General features: G+C 46.5%; 1 protein-coding gene across 1 annotated transcript; it reads right to left on the reverse strand.

The window, feature by feature from the left end:
- Window positions 1-1,476: 1,476 nt before the first annotated feature.
- Window positions 1,477-20,103, reverse strand: MIGA2 (mitoguardin 2). The gene is made up of 16 exons (XM_074923632.1): window positions 19,994-20,103; window positions 18,255-18,497; window positions 17,390-17,600; window positions 16,318-16,430; window positions 13,868-13,979; window positions 13,219-13,358; window positions 11,578-11,695; window positions 11,295-11,395; window positions 10,704-10,819; window positions 10,212-10,284; window positions 9,467-9,553; window positions 8,703-8,801; window positions 8,071-8,205; window positions 7,140-7,193; window positions 6,061-6,177; window positions 1,477-5,455 (listed from the first exon to the last, which is right to left on the reverse strand). Exons 2-16 carry the CDS (start codon window positions 18,348-18,350, stop codon window positions 5,255-5,257), a joined length of 1,773 nt encoding a protein of 590 aa, XP_074779733.1. The 5' UTR covers window positions 18,351-18,497; window positions 19,994-20,103; the 3' UTR covers window positions 1,477-5,254.
- Between the last annotated feature and the right edge of the window lie 79 nt (window positions 20,104-20,182).

Genomic DNA, 20,182 nt, shown 5'->3' on the forward strand with positions numbered 1-20,182 from the left:
ACCAAAACCTCATAGTAAATTCAATTTTGGAAGATAAAACTTACAGAAAAATAAATATGCAAAAGCAGCGCAAGAAGTGATAAACATAGGCAAGGGGTTGCCTTTAATTTTTATACGTCAGGAACGCACAGGGACTAGGATTTCCATCCCTTAACAAATTCACCATAGAGTAAAATTTCAGAACAGGGAGAACGCTCCTTGTTCTGAAGTTGTAATACACCTATTTTCAGATACCAATTATGACTATGTCCAATTAATTTCAACAGCCTCTTCAAAGCTGATACTTTTCCTGGCATTGCAGGAAGAAAAAGAGCATTAAAGTCGTCTTATTTGGAAAGAGCAAATATTTATTGCAGAAGTTCAGTTCATTGCAGAAGACTGCTACAAGGTAGCATGAGTGATTTACTGCTTTCATTATTCAAGTTAAATAAATCTCCTCCTTTCCCAGCTATTGAATATAGAGTTATGCTGGCAGAGTGGATTACATTTGATCTATGTACCATGACAAGTACTGAAAATTGTGGGCTTCATTGCTATATTCACCCACTCCTTCCTGAACAGAAGAAGAAAGTGTCAATACACAGAGCAGCCTTTGCTCTGTTCCTTCAGCATAAGAAAGCACAAAGCTGCTCTGGAGATGTAATGAGTATACAGTCTGACACCATGGAAACTAAGATAAACTCCTTTTAACTCTTTTCAACTAACGTTCAGGGTGTGGCATGAGACGAAAATTTTCCTATTCATGAACATTTTATTTGTATATATCATAGTTTGACAGGCTTGCATTAATGCTAACCGAGGCTCTTTTTTTTAATTATTATTTTAAAGAATATGGATGAAATCTTAATCAGTGTGGAAGCAAACAGCCTATCTGATTTAATCTGGTTTCTGTATCATTTGAAAACGAAAGTATTTAAACAAACTGTAATTGCTTCAGAAGAGTGAGAAGACGAGTCTCCTGCATTGCTCAGCAGATGGGCATCTCTGATAACAACCCACAGTCTTTACTCTGGGTTTCCTTCACATAGTTTGGGAGGCTGATAAGTATTGCTACAAGAAATTGGACAATGTTTAAGAAATTCTGCTCCTCATTGGGATTTCTGTTACCACTTCATCATAGTCTGCTAGCCTACCCACACCACACCCAAACACAATCAAACCACCACAGAAAGAGAAAAATCTGGAAAATGAAACACCACAGTTTTCAACCACTGCTCAAAGTACAATGAGTTGTCTTGTTTATTTTATAGCCTGCTTAATGAAAGGATTTCTCTTCAGTAGAACCAGGGAGACTGCTCATGCAAACAAAACCCTTAAGTTTACTTGCTTTAAGTTTGGTGTTTTGACTCTAGGAAGAGAGAGCCTTGTTTTATACCATCACTCTGTCACCAGAGGTGTCACCACAACTGCTACCTAAATCAGAAACCAAAGACTGAGTTTCTAGCAAGTTTCACCAGAAAATTTAGAAACAAAAACTACAATCATGAAGGAAAGTTTTATTTGACTTGTAATGCCCACATCCTAAGATTAAAGGTATTAAAAACAAAATTAGCTGCAGAGGAAAAGAACAAAGCAAAACAAGAACAGATTTGTACACCTTTAGGAAATCGAGAAAAAATAGGCACAAATTTACATTCATTAGTTTCACAGATGGCAGAGGAATGTTCTACTGAAGAGGGGTAAATAAAATCCTGCTTTCCCACCTCCTTGTACGAGACAGCACAAGTCATGCTCTTCAAAGCCACACTGATCTTGTGATACAACAAGACAGATTTTTCCTCATAATTTTTTTTATTAACGTATTTGTGCTTTAAAGATCATAAAGATCCTCCTAGAGCCATCTGGTGTAGTCTCTACATACATACTAAAGTACTGAGTATGTACTTTAACCACTGGCGAAGCTTGTTACAACCTCCACATAAAAACCGAACGTCATGCATATCTGAAATTCTGTTTAAGCATCAGAAACTACTGAAGGATTTTAACTGAAGGATTTTATTTCATAGGTGCTAAGCCACTTTAAATCCCCATCAGTGTTAAAATCTTGCAAGTGTCAGCCCAGAATGATTTAACCCCTTGAGAATAAGGGTTCATTATAAAAAAGGCAAATATCTTATCTCTAGAGATTCTACCCAAATATGCATCTCAGCTGCTACTAATACTGAAGAATCTTCCTTTGCTAAAACACAGTCTGCTGGGGAAAGAAGGATTTTCTAGTGATCTCTTAAGAAGCCAGAGGGCAGACAGCTGTTTCATCATGACCTTTTACTCTGCCCTGCAAAACGGCTGAGTATGAGGTTGCCATTTGGGCCAAGCCCTGCTCTGGATGGGATGGATCAGTGGAAGCAGCCTGAGCCCCTGCTCAGGGTTGCATCCAAAGCAGCTGAACGCAGGTCACTGACCACCACCCCTCAGGTCATGGAGAGCTTCTTCCACAGGAACAGCTCCTCTGAACCCCCTGCTCTGAACAGTTCCCTCCAGAGCCTGGAGCCACCCTTCTGCCTTTGCTCTCAAGCTACACTGGGGTTGGGTAGGGAGGAAGAGCAGCAGTGAGCTAGCAGAGGGGGCAGGACATGTAGAGGAGTTTAACATCCTCCCTGTTAATGAGAAAATCAGTTTGTCTCAGGCAACATTCTTAGCTTGTGCAGGAGCGAGTTAGTGTTGGTGGGCAGAGGGGGAGAACTCAACATCCAAGAAGCTGCAGATATTGTCGAGGAAGATTCCTCTTTACCTTCGCTGGGAAGGCAGCATACATACCCTGTTTGCAATAAGGGCTAAGGAAAAGCATAAAGCTGTAATAAAATAGTCATTCTTCCTTTTGATTGTTTAGGAATTTACAATTTCTTAGCTTAAAAAGCTGCAGTGCAAGTTAGTGTTTGCTTCACAGGGACCCTGTTTCAGTACCCTCTCCTGCAAGAATGTGAGAAGACCAAAGTCAGCAGCCAGTGTTCTTGTCTGTACACAAAGCAGGCAGGCTGCCCCAAGCACTGAGGCCAAAAGACACTCAAAGTGGTAAATAAATACACATAAAACAACTCTAAAAATGAAAAATTAACAGCATTGATTGTTTAGAATTACAACCCCTCTTATTACATTAATCTTCACATTTTAGCATCTTTTTAACCACTACACAAAGCTGCTGAGGTTACTCTTTCTTCTAAACCAACCATACAAGAGCACAAAGAACTATAAACTTTTTTTTTTGGCAAAGTAACTTGCTTTCAGAATATAACATACCTTCAATTCACAGTTTACATATAGCATGTGTATCCTGCTAATACAACATCTCTCTTCTCTCACTGCATGCTGCCAGGAGCAAGACACCTCAGAAACCTTTCCTAGTTTCAGTTGCTGTCTCTTAAGTCCTTCTTGTAACAGTTTTTTTTCATGCAGCCTCACTTGGGTCAGCTGCTCCTCACCTCTGCCTCAGCACTGTCTTGTTTATTGCATTAATCTAGTTCCAGGATAAGCCACATCAGCCTGATGTGCTTGTAGAGCAGCAGATGTTACGTGCTCTACACTTATCCTCTCGCAAGAATCTCAAGAGCATTTATCTACTACTCCTTTTACATCCTCCTGTTTACTTTTTCCCTGTTTACTTCCTTCCTGCTTTTGCCAGCAGAATCCACATTAGATATCTGAAGAGGAAGAAAGATGACAGTTGTATTCTCCAAGCCCATGCACTGACTTTCCACTCACATGGAAACTCAAGATTCTTACTTTTTTTTTTACCCTTGCAAAAATATGGCTAGATAAGGCTTATGCCTTTTACCTGTAACAGACCTGAGGGATAACTAATCAATCTGGAGGAAAAAAAAACCACAACAAAACAGTGAAACTTGTGTTTTTGTGAAAGTCCTCTTTTTCTTCTCCCTGAAGACCTCCTCATTCTGAGGCTGGGACTTGGAGCTGTACACGGACTGAAACAGAAGAAAGCCCAGGCTGGACCCTCAACCTTCATCTGTGGCATTGAACTCAGAGGACTCAGCAAAACACTGCAAACCTCACACAAAAGCCAGGACCACCTCAGGTCCAGCACATTCTATTGCCACTACCCTATGCTAGTATCCAACTCAGAGCATGTCCCAAAGGAGCCAGACTTCAGGTGCTGGCTGGGCAGTCAGGATCACAGCATCTGAGAAGAGCCCGTCCCAGCACTACAAGGCCATGAGTACACATGCAGCTGATCTATACCCAAAAAACCTACATTATGTTTCTTAGGATTGACAGACTGGAGTCACTTCCCCCTCTGGCAGCTTAATCCCAGCTCTCCAACTACCTGCACACATAACCCCTTTTATACATCACATCCAACATCTACACCTCTTATTACCTCGTGCATAACAGGAATAGACACCACACTATACCGGTTCCCTCTGCTCGTGTACGCCCCACACCTCCTACCCAGCAAGAACTACTGCTGGCTCATTCTAAGATACAGCAAGGCACTTTCATAGATGTTAAAGACTTTGTGCATGCACAGGCAGGATGAAAATCCACCCCCTCCTCATGCTAGCTTGCCTTAGGGGCAAACGTAGACCTCAGCAATCTCCTAAGCAAGGATGACCATGGCACAGAGTCCGTCATCTGGCCTGCAAAGAGCAGCAACACAGAGGCAACAGACCAACTTCCTTAGAGCTTCAGACTGGTTACAAAAGTCTGCATTTTACTTCAGTGCTTTACAGAAGTATTTCTTCCTCCCTGGGAAAGAAATCTTTGCTAGTCACATTGCATGTATTAAAACATATAAGGTAAAAATCAGCAGTAATGTCTGTAGAAACACAGCACAGATGAATGATAATAAAAATCCTAAATCAAACAAAGCCTCCTTGAGAAGCTAAGGGTCAAGTGGAGAATTTACCAACGATGTTCCTGATCCCACACACAATCATATATGTAAGGGATTATTTCCCAGAAAACACACAGGTGAAACGGGTACGTATGTTGCCCTATTCAAGAGAACTGGGCAAAAATCTGGGCCCAGGCAGTTTGTGGTTTATATGACATATTAACAAAAATAAGAAGAACAGGAAGGTGGAACAAAGAAGAAATTCAAACCATAAGCTGGCAAGTGGTCCTGGATCCATCCCAGCAAACACTACTGGCTACAAAAAGCAGAAGGTCCCACCAGGTTGCTGTGTCAAAATAGTCTTTGCTGCCACCTGCACATTGCAGGTAGTTTTATCCATCTCCGTGAGGAAAAAAGGTCCTTTTACAAAACTGTTTTCCTCCCCCGATTGACATCAGATCGAGATCAGATGAGTTCCTTCAGCGGCTCATTTTCAGCAGGAAGCATGCCGTTCATGGCAGGGCAAGTCTCAGTGCCCAGATAGCCCAAGAGGATCTCACTGCGCCGCCGCGACAGCTGCAAAATGTCTTCTGCCAGTGACTGCACTGTTGTGTATCTCACGTTGTCCAAATCAAACATGTCCTTCAGATATTGTACTATCTGGTGCTGCAAAGACAAAAGGAAAGGTTTACAGTCAAGAGACCTCCGACTGCAGCAAGCACAAAACCCCATAGGGAATTTTGCATGTCTGCCATCCAAGCAAAGGTCTGCTTCAGGCTGAGTATTACATTTGTGGCTAGATCCCCTCACGCCTCTGAAACAGGACAGCAGAGCTCCTGAAGTCAGGAGAGCAATGCTGATGTCCATGGCAATATCCATGAAAACATTTAATGATACAACACAGCTTCTCAGAATACCATCTACAAGACAAGAGGACTTTGGCTTTAAGATCAAATACGTAACTTGAAAGATCCCATGTACTATTAGACAAGATATTATTTCAGCATATGCACCCATGATCTTTTCCAATACTGATGGTATAAATTGGTCTCATCACACATTTTTGCTATCAGCTACGGTAAATTGTGCTGGGAATTTTTATCAATCTGAATTCAGCAATCTGCACCTCAAAACCCAGTGTTTTTCAGAGGGCTTTTGTACAGAGCCAAGTTTCTTAGTGCCATGTCAGTCACTAAAAGCACACATCTATAGATTTAAGCTAGAAGACAGCAGGAGTCCCACACAGATTAGGTACAGAAAAACCATCTTACCTTGAAGAAACTGCAGACTTCAGATAGCTGCTGCTTGGGCCCCAGAAAACCAAAGGCTAGAACAGGACTGACATGCTCCGATACGGAGTAGAAATGAGAGATAAAGCCATCTGGTACCTGCCACAGGGAAGGGAAGAATTGGTTGGTCTTGGTTCTCAGACAGAATTAGCAGCTTATTCCATACCAGCTACCACATTCCCTGCCAGAAAGCACCATGCTTCAGTAACTGAAATTTAGAGCTATTTAAGAACATCTCTTCCTGCAGAATTACATTTATCTTTCAGATGCCTTAAAGGATGACTACAGCGTTCTATCTTCAGGTTTCTAAACTACTATTTCAAGAGAATAATAAATAGAAGAAGAAAATGAAAGGCAATCATCAGACAGTCTTTATGGACTCTGGACCAAGCCAGGAGAGGGCATGCAAATATCCAAGACAAAGCTACTGCATGTCAGCGCCAATACAGCTTCCAATGCTTGCAGTTCTCTTTGTACCATCTCCCGAGGCAAATCCAGTCCTAGCAGCTGGCTGTAGGATAGGAGTTGAAAACTTGCCAGAGGCCACAGACCCTGTGGCAGAACGGGGGCTGTGAAGTTGTGGCTTCCTGTTCCCCAGGTTCCATGAACTCATCTGCTGCGATAGTTTAGAAAGCCACAGATTTAAGGGAAATGCATTAAGTAATAGCTAGTCAGCAATCAGCGCTGGGCAGCGGAGAAGCTCATGAGCTATTCATCGAGCTGCCAGCAGGGAAACTACAATTCAGGAGCAACCCCTTGTTGCTTGGTATCTGTGACCATTCTTACAGTACTCTGAGCAAGGAGAGGGAATACCAGACAGGCAACACTGTCTTTTGAATCCTCACGTCAAGAAAAAAGGCAGAGTAAACTCATCCAGATTCAGTAAAACACTGAACAGCACTGGAGCAATGATGGCAGGACCCCAGCACTCTAAAAACACCGCAAAGAATGCAGTTCAGTTCAGTCTTATACCACTCAGATTTTGCATTTGTCAAGATCTAAGCGTTGTCTTTCTCAGCTTCAAATACATTAGACTTCCTCTTTTAATTAGTTTTGCTTACCATCAAAAGCCTTCTTTTTGCTTTCAGAACTGACCAGCAGGCAGTTGCTAGAGCCTACAATTAATGGAGAAAGACCATCAGTTACTGGAATTACTTTTCAGAAAAAAAAAACCAAAACCAAACACACACACACAAAAAAAACAAACAAACAAAAAAAACCCAAAAAACAAACAACCCCCCCAAAAAACACCAAACAAAAACCCCACGAAAAAACAACAACAACAAAAATCAACCAAAAAACCTCAAACAAAACCCAGAAAAACAGTTTACCAATACGTTGCCATAACAGTAGCAAACAAGTGGCCCTTTGGTGCCAACAATTCTAAAATTACTGACAGAAATCTACGTGAACTGGAAGCAGATTTGGCCACTCCAGACCTGCTCCTGAAAAGCTGAAGTGGTTTTGAAGATTGCCAGTATGATCTGACATAGCTGCCAAACACCCCTGGAGGCAGACGGTAAGCAGACAGCTGTTAAAAGGTGCCTCCCAACCATCTTCTCAGTCAATGAAACTAATCAGTCTTAAACATGCAGCCAGGGGCCAGGGCTAGAGGAAAATGCTGCTATTTGAGCCTCAGTGTCTGCTGAGGTAGCACCCAAATGAATGGCCAAGTGCTAACACACAGGTTTTTCCCTGCATTTTGATCCTCTTATTCACAAAAATACACGCTGTCATCTTTTAACATCTCCATGGCATCACTGATAAAGGCAACTAGAAAAGTAAGTCTATTAAAAAGCCAACCAGATGCTTTTAAAATAAGGAAAGCTTTCCTGTAAACAATTTACATGTACCAGAAGCCTGTTGTTTAGAGCTTCAGGAAGGCATGGCATTTCTGAAGAGAAAATTCAGCGCAGCCAGGACACTGAGGTCATACTCTTTTTCTAGGCTCGGCACCGTGGTCTCAGCACAACGATTCCCCAGTTAACGCACCGTCTCCTTGAAGCTGTCGGAGAGCCAGCGGTTGCGCAGCACAGCCAGCACGGAGGAGGGAGGGTTCTCCAGATCCTCAAAAGCATCCATGAGGATGAAGTCCAGCACGATATCAAAGAAACTCATGCATACCACCTGTCAGAGAGCAGAACAGTCTGTAAAGAGACAGGTTTAAAAAAAAAAGGAGATGGATTTTTTTTGCTTCGAAGGAACAAAACATAATGAGGTGAAGTTTCCCACCATGGCAGAAGGACTGAACCGTGTACACTCAGTTCACAGTCTCCAGAGAGGGGTTGGCCAAGAGACTTATTAATCCTGTATCCAGGAAAAGCCCAGTCAAAAGGCAAACAAACCTTACAGACCTACAGACAATAGCTTGTGCCCTCTAGAAGTTGGGATTTTGAGTTGGGTTTTGGGGTTTTTTTAACCACAGTAGTGCTGACACTGGTGAAGGCAAGATTTGCCATGAAGTTTAAACATCCCAACAGACAGTTTTGCCCCTGCCCTCCCCAACAATGTATAATTGCAAAACGACAGCATTTCAACAGCAGTTCTTCCACTCCTGGGCCATCTCTACATATTCATTATCTCCAACTCCTCTGGAACTTTCTAAAGAGAACATAGTTACTAACCCCTCTTCCCTCCAGCTCCTGCTGAGTGGTCGGCCAGGTCTCTTGCTTCAGTGCATAATGCAACATCTCCTCATAACTTTCCAGAAAAGCTTTGGGATTCTGGGAGAGCAGAGAAACAAACCATTTCAGAAGGTACAACAGTTGTGGGCACATTTCACCAAAGTTTGATGACATTATTTTGAGCTAACATCAACATCAAGGCATGCAACTGGCTGAAGTTTTTAGCCAAAATACTCTTTGTGCAGAAAGATAATTTATTTCTGGGAGGCATGGATGGCCCCAGGTTCAGCTGTGACTCAAAGCACCTATGCTGCTCCACTTTCTTCAAGGAAGTAGCTGGAGACACCTGTAAGCAAACCAAGCCAGTAAAGCACTAACGCTGTGCAAACAACGATCTCCCTGTTTAGGGGATGACCAGTGACTAGGCCAGTGATCTGAGAGCTGCTATGGGGCTGACACAAAGGTCTGATTCTTTTCCCTTTCCTATATTCCTCCAGGTGATGCCATTGCTGATGCCTGTACCCTTTGTTTGCTGCCGTAAGGCACAGTATCACAGTGTGGACAGGAGCTGCACAGAGAGGTTCTTTCAAGAGAATTTGGTTAAACAAGATTAAAAGCATAGGCATTTTATTTCTCACAATAGTCACCAGCATATGGATGAAGTTTCTTCCTTACAAGACACTGGAAAAACTCTGAGTTGGGATGGAAGAATAAGCATCCCTGTACTTGCAAGACACAGATAAGTTGTTATACAAACGCCCTACCTTTTCAGCTTTTGTCATCAGTCCTATCACCATTTGTTTCCCAACCTCCCCAAAAAACAGTTGATTGCTTTCATCCTCCAGCAGCTCCTGCAAAGGGAACACAAGAAGCCTCCAGTGAGCACCTACGCCCACATGGATTCTGAGCTGGGAGCAAAATAAACGGGACATAAAGCAGAGCAATGCTGCATACACCAGTAGCATTAACCTTTAATAAGATGGAGTCTAGAATCTAAACAAAACTGCTCTCCTCCATGAAGCAAGTTTAAAATTAGGCTGAAAGACTGGCAGAAGCAAGAATGGAGGCACAGTAGCCAGCAGCAGTGGGGCCAGGGCACAAAAGCTGCTGTTCAGGCTCTAGACACACACTGCCAGGATGCAGATTGCAGTAAGAAGGAAACCTCGCTCCCTCGCTTCAGAGGTTTGAGTCCAGCCCAGTGACAAGCTCTTAAGTGGGAGTAGCAGCTCCTGGGCAGCTCTGAAATTACCAAGCTTTCACTTCCCAGAACTAAACCAGTGTCAGTGGCCATGTAACCAATGCTCAAGCTGGGCATGAGGACCAGGGGATCCTCTCCATCTCCGAATCAAATCGATCAGGATGGGATTACAGAGTTAAGCAAGGGGAGCTTGGGCTGCTGCTGCTTCTGCTTTTACTTGCTCTAGAGGGGGAAAGACTTCACCCCCGTACAGGCAGAGGGGAACGTGCTGCTGGCAGCAATGTGCCACAGGAACCTTGAGCTGTTCTCACCTGGAAGGCCAGCCTGACACAATGCAGCTTTGCAAGGAAATCCTGGTCGCTGTAGCAGCCAAGGAGCTCTGTCCTAGAGAGAAAGGGGAAGGGCTACATAAATTCCAGCTCTCCTGATGTCTGTGTTCCTAACAACTCTGCTCCCCTGAAAAAAAATAATTCCCAGTCTGTGCCTAGGAGCAAGTAACAACTGCATTCCCTCTGCACACTCCCTGGGGGACCACAGCACCTCTGCAAAGGCTGTTACAGCGTAGGACCATGCCAGCCAGAACAGGCTCATTTACTAATTTCCTGAGACAATTACCCGTTCTTAACATGTGTCCTATAATCTGCAGCTAGTTCCCTGGGAATTCTGAACCAGTAGGAAGGATGCTAAGAGTTTCCAACCCCAAAGGTTTATTCTGGTTATAGGGCTGCTCGAGACAAATTATGTGTTTGCACTGCTCAAAGGAGCCTCAACACAAGGATCCACAACTCCAGCTGGCACTTCACCTCAGCGTCCGGCACGCAACCTTCCCTTCTTTCACCAACTGCAGAGCTTCTTCATATGCCGCCACTGGCTTAGAGAGGTGGAATGGTATTTCCTCAAAGTGGAGAGAGTCAAAGAGCTGTAGAGGTGGCGAGAGGCATGGGAAGAATAAAATGATCTTGTTAAATATTTGTAAATACTCAGAGACTGCACACAAGCATGATGTGCCACCTTCAGCTAGCAAACTTTTGTCAGTGCCGATTATTTCATGCAAAGATATTTCTTTTCCCACCAGTTTCAAAGCTGTCTCAGCTCTGACACAGCTTAATATCCCCTAAAATTTACACAACCAAGCCACGTAACTTTAGATTTACAGTACTTTCCTAGCTGTTATGGCATGTTTTCTATGAAAGAAGTAAAGAAGGCAGATGACATGAAAATGCTGGTTGGAAAGGGCTGCACCATGCCCCTAATTAAACAGCTTTTCCCAACATCCATCATGAACCTCCCAGCTTGGGGCTGTTGCTCCATGTTTTACCACCTTCCTCTACCAAAATGTGTTTGGCTCCACTGCCTTTGTGGCTCCCCTCCAAGCAGCTGAAATTTAAAGTCACCTCTGCTGCAGAGAAGAAGGAGTCCTCAGAAATCGAGCTGTCTTCATCATCTGTCCGAAGCCGCAGTGACCCATCCGTCAATGGAAGCATTAAAGTCTTCTCTGGAGAGAAAGAAGCTGCATGTGTTGGAGTTTGTGGACTACTGTTCCTCTTAGCTCCCATGCTCTCTCACCCCCACCCCACAAACACCATTTTGTCACTACTTGATTGCCTAGCTTACAGAAAAGACATAAAACCAGACAGAAACTGGCATTTTAATGGATTTCTAACCCAGGTCCCATACCCAGATCCAGCAGCATGCTGTCTGACGGAAGCGAAGACCCAAACTCTTCCTGGAGGTGGTAGGCTCGGTGCAAGAGGGACTCCAGCTTCTCAGCAAACTCCCTTTTCTGGGACTCCTCCTTCAATATACATAAATGCCACCTTTAGTTAGCCAGCTGGGCAGAGACAGATTGACAGCACAAATATGGAAGGAAATTTTCAGTAAAATGGGATTTACAGTTTGCAGATTAAATGATTTAAAGAGGGAGAGAGGACTCATTAATCCTACAATGCAGCTAATAATGCAAGGAGAGGGAAGCTTCTGCGCAGCCTATTCAAGCCCTCTGGCGTTTTAGCTTCACAATTTTCTTAAAAAAAAATAATAAAGAACTTAAGAACTTTAACCTGCCATCCAGAAAAACGGGTATTTTAATGAGTTACAAATCACTTAATTCTCCTGACTTGTGACTTCAGCCTGATTCCAAGAGGGAGTCACAACAGAAAACCTGTGTTGAATACAAGAGTATCCAGAACTGGATAACAGAGTAAGAGTCCTTGGATTAAGGTGCTGGGTATAAGCAACGTTTGCTGTAAGCAGCACAGGAGGATGGGGAAAAAAAAAGAGGGGGGGAAGAAAAATAAAGACTTACACAGCATCTTGCCTTCATGCCCCTGTGTCTGCATGAGTATCTTACCCAGAAGACAGAAGCATTAACAAGAAGCACAAAATCTATTTTGATAATAAATCAACTGGGTTTAAATCAATTTTAGAAATACTATAGGGCTCTTTAAGGAGAGACAACAAGGCAATCCAGATTTGACTTGGATAAATATTATCCAGCACAAAAGACAAATATCCCCCACACTTACTACACCAGGTCGTGTTGATAAGAGGCTGGGAACACTTTTTGCCAGCGAGAGCTCCTGGAGAGTTGGGAGTTTGGCTCCTTTCACAGTCCTGAGCTACAGCTGCTCTTTTTAGCTTCGTGGTTGTCACTGAGCCATTCTAGTTTGGATCTCCTCTTACCAGAGGGTCTTCCCTCCACAGTCCTCAAGTCCAAGACAGCAAGGCATTGTCCTAAAATACTGGTTCCTGTAGCTGTAGGCTGAACGAGTTACACACCTCCCTGCCCCACTTGCTCAGTGAGCAGCAGCATACTTAGCTCCTACCGAGTTACCACTTCGCTTTATTCATTAATACATGCAGGCAGCTGGCCTCTGCTTTTCCACCCAGCTTCCTAGGGAAGTGACAGTGACCATCAAGATCTCCAGTTTCAAGTGTGTTAAAAAGTTACAGACACAACACAGCCAGGCAAAAAGCTGCTTCTTCCTCTCTGGTGCTGTATTTGCTACAGCCTTTTCCCACCGCAGCCTCTGCTACTGGAGGACTTGCATGACAGTGACTGACATGATGCTGGAAGGTGGGTAGAAAAAGCTGGGGAATGAGGGGGCGAGACTTATTAAAAAGAAAAAGAAATTAAAAACACCCACTCGCATTGCATAAGGAAGCCGCAGATATAGACAGCTCTTAAACAGAGTCTGGTCCAACCCTGCCTTTAATTTGCTCTTCTTTTAACCTCCTACTAATTACTGCTTCCAGCACCCAGGCTGGCATTTCAGCACACTACCCAGCTGGCAAATCAAAGGAAAAGCAGGGACCTACCTCTGGGATGATCTCAGACATGCTCTCTTGCTGTTTCTTGCTGTCCCAGGGCACAGGGGTGCTGGTACTAGCACTGTCCCTCTGCCTGATGGTCAGTGCCTGCTCCCACTTCTGCAGGGCCTCCTCAAACAGCTCCATCCCTGGGAATGCAACCAAACACAAGCTCTGAGAGTCCCAGGCCACACAGGAACAAAGCAATAAAGCACAAGTCTTTGCTCACTCAGTCAATGCAGAGAAGAGGAAAGCCTCTCCCCAAACAATAAGAAAGAATAAATGTATTCTATTTCTTTCCCATTTAAATATGGTTTAATTTGGATTAGAAGTTAAGAAGAACATCCCCAAACTGATTAAAATGTCAGCTGCGTTACTTCCAAAATACTGTTCTCTGCACAAGGTGAGCCTGTTTGTTGCTCAAAGAACAGTATTTTGGAAGTAAATTATTCACTGAGAAAACAGAGAAATATTTCTTTAGGAGAAGATGGGATTTTTATAATTAACAAGTGACCAAGTTGAAGTTGAGAATGGGAAAGAACTTCCTGTTAGAGCTCTACACTGAACTGCTGAGGCTCTGTGGCAATTTACACCCTCTTTTTGCTCTCACAGTGACAAACAACCCCCCCAGAGCAATGTTACCCTCGTGCTTGTTCACCTTGGACGTAGAGACTTTCTGCACTGGAATCACCAATGGCTCCAGCATCTCCCATTGCCTGGGCCTCCCACATCCCTGCTGGTGTTGGGCTTGAAGAGTTGACTGCTACCATCTGCAGAAAGGGAGCAGAGAGCAGCAAGTGCCTTTTGAATTCTCTCCAAGGGGAGCAACATTAAGACCACACAAACACCACCACCAGCCAAATTTCAACGATAAGCCATTTCCCTTTCCCATCTTTGTCCTTGTGCTTCCTCCATATCAGTACTCCCTTGTCAGGGAAGGTATCAAGGGTTACTGGCCTGCTCCCACTTGGGTTCACACTACACTGTCAACAACCACACAGTGCTGAGAGGAGAGGCAAGGTGAGAAGTTCCCCCCTTCTCCCCCCAGCACCACAGCGCTGTCTTTGAAGGCACAGAAAGTTGTATGGGAAATATCTTCCCAGCCTATTTACACTGAAGCTTCACTAGAAAACAGTGAGCTCTACAATGGTGAGTGCTGATGGAAGCAACAGCCTAAGAAAGCTCCAAAGCAATCTCTACAAAGGAGCAAAGATTTTGATAAAAGTTCATGTCAGCCCCAGCTGTCCATACCAAAACCACAGGACGTGGCAGGGAAGCAGCCACAGTTCAAAGGAAGGAACAGATTACCAGCAAAAATACAGCTGAGGACTTTGTCCAGAGGGATCCTCACTCTTCTCTTTGTAACCAAACCTACTCCTGGGAGGGCTGAGCACCAAGATCCACACTGCAAATTATCAGCTTTCTCCAATTTCACACTAGCACATAAATGTCTTTTAAAGTCTGACCCAGTGAAGTGCAGAGTTCAAATGCTAACAGTGACCCGTGTTTTCATATGGCTTAGAGAAAAATCTCCGAATGGGAGCCTGATACTAGGAAAAAAGCTACAATAGTCATCTGACAGATCAGTTCTTGCTCTGCATCCATTGATTAATCTCTGTGGAGTGTTAATAAATCATCTTAAGATCCAGAACTGCACATTATCAGTTCACTGCTGCTGACTTATTTACTAGATGACAAAGAAGAGCCCCAGAAAGCAGATGAGAGATGGCAGAAACTGCAGCTGTGTGAAGGATGAGCTCTTTTCCCATCAAGTAACATGAAAGTAATGAGTACAGGGTCACAGACGCTCAGCTCCACACAACGAAGGGGGTACAGGACCAGATCCCCCTCCGTGTGGATATCCCCACCCATGCCCCAGCAGTGGAAAAGCGCATTTAGACAGTTTTGTACCTAAACAGACTTCAGTGATACAAAACCCAGACAACATCTGTGGGAAGGGAGAAGCCGTGGGGGAATTAAATGGATGCGAGAGGCCTTGCAGAGGGAGGGAGGCCAGAGCTGGACACAGCTTGGTCTGCACAGAGACGTCCCAGCACACCCCAGCTACCCCGGGGGACAGTGGTGCAGGGCTGCTCGCCCAGCGCCGCCCCGGCACTGCCGCCTGCTGGACACACGCTGGGGCCTGCACGGATCTTTGGCAACTTTCTGGTGCTTTAACCATCCAAGACAAGATAAACTACAGCGATGCCTGCACATACTGCAGGGTGCTGCTGGCTGACAGCTCTCTTCCAAAGGGTGATTCTTCCCTCTTCTTGCCCCAGCATTGCTAACCAGCCACCGAGCCCAGACGGGTGACACCGACGGGGTGTTTCGCAGTAAGTCGCAGCGCGTGAAGCTGCAGAGGTTTGCTCATGCTGCCTGCTGCCCCAGGACCCTGCAAGGCTTTGAGCAATGGGGATGTTGAACAGGTCTTAAAGCCACAAACGCTCCCCAGCACCTCTGCATTTGATCTCACGAGATGTGAATACAAGCAGTGATGGCTCCTGTCTGGTTAAGCCTGAATTACCTGTATTTATAGGCTGCTTTGGGCTTTCGAGGAGGTAGAACAACTAGGCTGCCTTCTCAACTAGCACTGTTTCCCGAACAGAGCTATCAGATTTTGGTAGTTGATTTGGATTTAACAACCAAACAACCTGTGAGCTGCCCCAGCACAGGAGGGCTGTGCTGGCACAGGGGCTGCTGGGCCACCCAAACTCTCACCACAGAGGGACACAAACAAGCCGCCCACTGCTGTGAGACCCAGCGACAACCCAGCCTTGCTCCCTGAGGGGGTCACAGAGAGCCCCGAGGAACCACGGCCATGTCCCACACGCAAGCCCCTCCTGCAGCCCCTAGTTGGCCAAAGAAGTGGGCTGTACCCTGGGGCTCTTGGGCACAGGAAAATGCTGCTCTGATCTCACACAGGCAACTCCAGTCACTGAGGTTAATATCAGAACCCACCCTACAATTACAGTAACCTGTTCTGCTCCAAAAGCTTTGGCGTTATCCATCAGCCAATACAAGCCCAAGGACTCAGTGATCTTGTTACAGGTAGGTACACACATCTCCCAGCCCTGCTTCTGCCAGCCCAGCTGAGAAGGTCCTTACCGAGGCGAGACTGTGCGAGGAACTGGAATGTTTGCTGGGCTCGATGGAGGAAATCCCACTGAGCGTGTCATTGCTCTTGCTGCCAGGACTTTGGACTCTCTTGCTGGAGTATCCTGTAGTTGGGAAGGTCACACAAAATCAGGATTTTAGACCCAGTTCACTGCAGTTGTGAACAGGGAGGGGAACATCACCCTGTCAAGTGGGACTGTGAATGGACAAAGCAGTATCCAATACTTAGAAATAAGTGACAGATCTCCTGTGTGTTCTTTTTCGCTCTGAGATACTAAGAAAACTGGTATCAGTGAGGATCTGAGGCTGAGGAATGAATATTTATTCACCACTTATGGATGGCAGGAGGCAAATAGAAAGCATCAAAAAGAAACTCCTCCAACTTTCCTCAGGCCAGGCAGAGCACAGATGTCGCTCCCTTGGTTATTATTAAAAACACTTAAAGATTTCATATGTTTCACAGAACAAATGCTTAATCCCTAAAGTGTTTTGCTGATGGGTTAGTCCTGGGTCAGTCTTATGCCAAAAATCAATATAATCAGGTGAAGAAGTTGCCCAAGGTCCAGGAACTGCCACAGAGCTGGATGGACACTCCCAACTCCCCAGCCTGGCCCAGGCCACCCTCCCCTCCACCGCCCAACCTCGCCAACACGGCTGCACACGGGATCCCTGGGTCAGGCATCATATTGGCATCACCGAGATCGATACCCAACCAGGTCACTGTGTGCCCTGGATCATTATTATCGGGGTAAGCACAGTGTAATGGGTCCACAGTCTCTCTGTTGGAAGGGGGATGGGAACTGCAAACCTTGGTGAAAACCTCAGTGTCACTTTTTTTCCTCACAAGGGCTTTGAACTCAGGGTCTTTCCCCCTTTCCTGTGCTAACCCTGTGTTCATGGCACTGTGCTTCAAGCTTCTAATTTCATTCTGCACTGATGCACTACACAAACAGCTTTACTTTCCTCTCCCCAAAGCTGTCAGGAACTTCTCATCACCCCCTGTACACCCTCTTTGCTCCCCCATGAAAGGTTTTTGCAGATTTTCCCTTCCTGAAAGGCCAACCTTTCTTCACAGAGGAGACCCTTCTGGTTGGCAAGATGGGCACTGTGATCCCTCCAGGCTTAAAGCCGCACTTCTCTGGAGCAATCTGCTTCTTTCGACGACGACGACGCTTCAGCTGATGAGCTGCGAGAGCCAACGCAACTGTCCCAAGAGCTGTAGCAAACAGCACCTTGCGCAGGCCTGGAGAGAGCCGCAGCTGAGAGAAGACAGACTTTAAACACAAAAGATATGAAAGCGACAATGAAAAACCAATTCCAGCACCTTTTTTTTTCTCTAAAGCAGTCTTAAACATAAGACACCTCAGCATTCCCCCTCCCACCCACAAAACAAAGCCCCTGCTACACAACTAATAAGACTTAGCAGCAGAGAAACTGCTCCACCATTCTGACAGAACTAGAGAACTTGGTCTCAGTTATCATTACCAAAGCACACTGCAAAATTTGCACGCAGCCTGTAGCAGATGCAATCTGAGTTACCCTAATCCAGCTCTGAAATGCTGGTATGCAGCTAAGCTTTACTGCCCCAAGTGTTGCATTATTACAAGTGTGAAATATATTAATAATCTTTAAAACAAAAATATTTTTTTAGTGCTTTTGAAGAAGAGAAAGGTCAAACCCAGATGTTCTCCCAGGAGGGATGTGGGAAGCCCTTCTCTCTCCTCCCCAAGCCCACCCTGAGCAGCTCTCTCCCACCATCCCAAACTCTCCATGCAATTCTTATGCACCCTCAAAGCACCCAAGCCCCCCAGCATCACCCCGTCGTGCCTCTGCACTCACAACTAACACAGACACTTCTCTCTTGACAGACAACCCCCAAACAGAAAACCCAAGGAACCCAACAGAAAAGTCCTTCCTGCTTGTTGTACCTGTCCGAATGTTGTGTAGACAAACACAGGGATCTCTGCCACGGTCATTGCCAAGGCCTGGATGATGGACATTCCCTCTGTCCTTCTAAATGCCATGTCTGAATGAGGATTTTGGCACCTCCAGGAGCCGCAAAGGGGAAGGGCACTTGCAGATGCTATGTGAGCTGCTCACAAAGAAATCCAAATTTTCTCTGACATCTGGCTCAGAGTCCCGGGATTGGCCTTCATCCAGCAATTCTCCTCCTACAGGAAGAGGAGAAAAATCAGGTGAGCGAAGGGAACACATGACCTGTGCCTCCTTGTACTGCACTTCACAAACCACACACCAGGTCACTTGTAGTAATAATGCTGCTAGAGCCAAGCAGGCAGGAGATTAAAGCATCTTCTCACCAACAGCAGCAATTTTTTTGCTTGTCCTACTAGCCACGGGGTCAGATTCCCAAACTGCTCTACAGCAGCAGCATCCTTGAGCTCGACAGCTGCCAGAGATTTCTACATGCACCAGAACCGGCTGCACACGGTTGGAGGGATTTTGTTTGCAGTCCCCATATAAAAAATAAAACCTATTACAAATAACCACACGTACACTTTCATTGGCAAAACTCTGACACACAGAAAACTGAGCAAGGGCAAAGACCTGCTCAGGAGTCACCAACCAAAGGGTGTTTGTTCAGGAAGTTTCAAAGCTGCTTGAGTTTACGCAGAGTTTTGCTGGGAACTGGGGAGCAGGGATGAGCTTCACGTCAAGGACAGAGCTACAGAAGAATGTATTGAAACCAGGGGGGATTCTCTTTTAAAAACAAAATTGTAAACCCTTTGGTCCTGCTCCCTGCCAAGCCAGCCTTTGCAGCAACCCTGCCCTGCTGCAGAGAGGAGACACTGCTCTTACCCTGTGTGTGCCCATGCTCCGGCCACACCGGGCTCTGGCGTCTCCCCACACCGACAAGCTAAACCCACCCTGGGCGTTACAGCCGCATAACAACCCCCCATTCCTGCCTGACCCCACAGCTGACAGCAACCTCACACCCCACGGCCCGGGGGCTGCGGTAACCCCATCCGGGAGCCGGCGTTTGGAAACAGTCTCAAGGCGGCGGGAGCCCGCAGGGACCAGACACGAGGGACAAACTCTCCCCACAAGGTTAAACGCAACGTTTTGGCAGAGATGAGGGGAGCAAAGTGCAAGAAATTTTGGGCACAGAAACCAGCCTGGGGGTTACTGCGCCTGGCTGAGGGGTACAAAGCAGCAAGACAGCGGTGAAATCCCTCCAGCCGGGGCATCTCGCCACTGCCCTGCCTGCCGCGGTCTCTCGGGGCAAAGCGCTGAAGGAACCCCAGGGCGCAGGGGGGTAAAACCCACCGGCCGGGCAGGCCCCAGGCAGGGAGGCCCCCACGGGACACCCCGTAAGCAGCACCGCAGCAGGCCGGGGCCCTGCAGATGGGGCTCCCGGGCCCTCGGCATCCCTAGAGCATCCCCACACCCCCTGGGCACCCGCCATGTCCCTGCGCCCTGGGGTCCCTCAGGCCCCTCGCAGCGCTGGAGCATCCCTCCTGCACCCACACACAGCCTCCCGCACCCGCGCATCCCGAGGGGGGGTCCCGTACCCTCTGCGCCCCGCCGCGTCCCCCCACCCCCAGGCCCGGGTCCAGCCGGGGTCCCCGTTTTCGATTCCCCCGCACCCCCCCTCGAGCGATGGAGCGGCCCGGCCCGGCCCCGCGAGCGGGCGGGCGGCACCACTCACCGTGGCGGGGGGGCGCGCGGCCCCGCTCGGCGCCCTCTCCCCCCGCCGCGCGCCATGGCCGCGGAAGGGCAGCGTCTCCTTCCCCCGCGCCGCAGCCTACCCTGGGCGGGGGCGGGACCGACGGCGGCAAGGCAGCACTACCGCCCCCCCTAGCGCCCCTTCCAGCCAATAAGAGCGGCGAGCTGCCGG

Source organism: Athene noctua, chromosome 20, assembly GCF_965140245.1.
Source record: "Athene noctua chromosome 20, bAthNoc1.hap1.1, whole genome shotgun sequence".
NCBI lineage: Eukaryota > Metazoa > Chordata > Aves > Strigiformes > Strigidae > Athene > Athene noctua.

Bases quoted from the DNA above. Each gene is read 5' to 3' on its own strand.
- MIGA2 (XM_074923632.1), bottom strand. From the start codon at position 18,350: ATGGCATTTAGAAGGACAGAGGGAATGTCCATCATCCAGGCCTTGGCA. The intron at 13,359-13,867 runs GTGAACAAGCAC...TTGCATTCCCAG, and splicing joins AGAAAGTCTCTACGTCCAAG to GGATGGAGCTGTTTGAGGAG. The intron at 10,285-10,703 runs GTGAAGTGCCAG...CTTTCTCTCTAG, and splicing joins GTTGCGTGCCGGACGCTGAG to GACAGAGCTCCTTGGCTGCT.